Source organism: Apteryx rowi, unplaced genomic scaffold (genome assembly GCF_003343035.1).
Source record: "Apteryx rowi isolate R43461 unplaced genomic scaffold, aptRow1 scaffold_533, whole genome shotgun sequence".
NCBI classification, from domain to species: Eukaryota; Metazoa; Chordata; class Aves; order Apterygiformes; family Apterygidae; genus Apteryx; species Apteryx rowi.
Window position 1 is genome coordinate 39,266 of NW_020450798.1, and position 2,748 is coordinate 42,013.

The 2,748-nt window shown below is 50.5% G+C and overlaps 1 protein-coding gene across 4 annotated transcripts in view; it reads left to right on the plus strand.

Annotated features, from left to right (window-relative positions):
* The first annotated feature begins 2,538 nt into the window (after positions 1 to 2,538).
* The window catches only part of VIRMA (vir like m6A methyltransferase associated), a 29,432-nt gene continuing 29,222 nt past the window's right edge, over positions 2,539 to 2,748 (plus strand). For all 4 annotated transcript variants that reach the window (XM_026081004.1, XM_026081001.1, XM_026081002.1 and 1 more), the window contains exon 1: positions 2,539 to 2,644. In XM_026081004.1, the coding sequence (XP_025936789.1) occupies positions 2,582 to 2,644 (63 nt within the window). In that variant the 5' untranslated portion in view covers positions 2,539 to 2,581. The remainder of the gene's footprint in view (positions 2,645 to 2,748) is intronic.

Below are 2,748 nucleotides of genomic sequence, written 5' to 3' on the forward strand. Positions count from 1 at the left end.
AGTGTAACTGTTTCTTGCAGCCCCTTTTATACCTGTTCTGCTTTCCCACTGCACCTCCTTCTGTGCCACTTTCTGGGATTTCTGGAACTATTCACATCTTCCCTCACGCCAGGGAGTTGATTTTAACACCACCTCCTCCACCACAGCAAGAGATCTGTGTGCCCTCTTATTTATTTCTTCCACATGTTCCTGAAGCTTCCTCCCTCTCATCCTTCAACCCCTCATCTCATGGTTTCTTGGCTACAAACCCATGGCTCTGCACATCTCATCTCCAGGTTTTCCCACAACCCTGAGTTCTGCATCTCCCAACCTGTTTTATTACTCTGTATGAGTCTTCTGTTCATCCCAAAGCCCCAGAGCCTGTGACTCTTATCCTTCCCCGTGCAGACCTTTGCTCCATGCCAGATCTCCCACCATGGCTTCCTGTATCACTCTTCCCCATCAGCACTTAATGTTTTCTTTCACAATATCAACATTTTAAAACTGTAATGGGAGAATCAGCAGAGCTGTATCATTTTGTTGGAATGTGTTAACGGTTACCACCAACTGCTTTTTTAATTTAAGAAAGTTACTGCTGCTAACCAGATTGTTTTCTCCATTTTCATCAGTCAATAAATATCTATTGATATCTAAATCATTCCCTGAAATCATGCAACTGGATGTGACGTAGAAACACTGCTGCTTTACCCTGAAGCACAGAAATGCCACTGACTTGTAGGCTCAGCCAAACACTGAAGTCAATGACATTACATTCATAGCCATCTGAATTTAATACTGCAAATCTGATTCTTCTCACATCCAGAGCTGTAGCTCTCACTGATGGTGAGGGAGTCCGTGTAGACAAGAATGCAGGGCTGGAATTCCCCTGCTGGTTACTGAAATTACTAGTGTTAGCTGACCTGCTTGTAGTATTGTCCCCGGCTGTCCCAAGAGAGAAGCCATCCGGCTGGGAGTGTACTCCCCCAGCACAGTGGTACGGACTACAATGCCCATGTTTGGAGAAGATCTACAAAAACTATTCTTGCATAAAAGTCTACAAAGAGTGCTATAAGCATAATTAAAATAAGTCATGGCAAGTGTAAGTAGTGTCTGTAAGGCGATGAGCTAGTTTAGCAAAATATATATAAATTCAAGATTTTTTTTTTTTCTACATAAAAGTTGTATATATAACTCCAAAAGTTTAGATCAGGTTACCCACCAGGGCAAGAGCAGCTCTCAGCTTCGGGCCAGAATGAGAGCTGGCAAATCTTCTGCCAACGTTGCCAAGGAGGCCCCTTGATTCTCAAATTCTGAAATGTTTCCATGAAGAGATTTGCAATATTTTAATTAGCTCTGTTGAAATGGTATGAGGAGGCAGTACCATGATTTCAGCTGATTTAGAAGCAATTCAAGTTTATGGAGCTCCCTGCACTGCAGCAAAACACATCTTCATTTGTGCCAATAAAACTGACTATAGAAGTGTGCATTGTGACCCAGCTTCCCAACATACCGTGTGGGCACCGGAACTTCCTGAACTAGTTTCACCACTGAAAATGGGAATGTAGAACCACACCCTTGTTTGAACTGATGCAGCTTTTTCGTATAAAGCCCAAAGACTACAGCTCCTGGTGCAAGTGAATCTCTGGAGTGCTGAGAAAGAGGCAAGTTTAGCTATAGAAACAAAAAGGGGACTCATCATTTCCTGGGGCACACGCAAAACAGCTTACTTCTTTAAAAAGCTATTCCAAAACAAGACATAGATAACAAGGTATAATCGTCACCATTAAGGAAAGTGCAGAGATGCAGCTGGCGCTCAGGCTGGCAGCTCTGAGGACGTGCTACGCATCCTGCTCTAGACTGCCTCTCAAAGACACATGGAGCAGCGTTCAGTCACTGTAGATCCAGACCTTGGACACAAAACTTGCATAACCACGCACCGTTTGCGTAAGGTCAGCTCCACCGCGTTCTCATGGGCACAGGCTGACTTTGGCTTCTCGGCATCTCTAACGCACGTACAACTTTGCTGCTGTTACTGGGTGGCAGGAGACACTAAAATAGAACATTAAGTGCTGTGAAAAGGCTGTATGGAATCATTCCACGCGTATTTAAGATAAGTGTCAATTTCTTATGTCCGGAAAGGGTTAAAGACAGGCTGGAAAATACATTTCTGAAGCTGGACTGCATTTACTTTCAGTTAACGTTGAGCCAGAGCTAAAACCGGTGAAGCCAAACGCGAGCAGGCCTGGGAGCGGGCAGCAGGCCCTGGCGCACACCCAAGGCGGGATATCCCGGTCCCCCGGGCGCGCAGGCAAGCGCCCTGCGCGACAAGCCTCTCGCGGGGCCCAGCCGCAGCGCTCAGTCCGCGGGTCCCCGGGGCGCGAAGCCCCGGACGCCCCTCGCTCCCCCTCCCCACACCACCGCAGCGCCGCCAGGGGCCCCGACGGCTGCCGGCCGCGGGCAGCGCGGAGAGCCGCGGGCCGCCCCGCGGGCCTGAGGGCGGCGGGGGGAGGGGGGTAACGGTCAGCGCCGCGCCGCGCCCGCCCCGGGCCCCGGAAGCGCTCGCGCGGCCGCCCGGAAGACCTTCCCCCTCGGCCGAGCCAAGATGGCGGTGGACACCGCAACGGAGCTGCTGTTTTTAGACACGTTCAAGCACCAGAGCGCGGAGGTAACGCGGCGGGGTGCCCTTCCTTCCCCCCTCCCCTCCTCCTCCTCCTCCTCCTCCTCCTCAGCCGCCCGCTCCCCGAGCAGGGCCGCGGAGCCCGGCGGGGC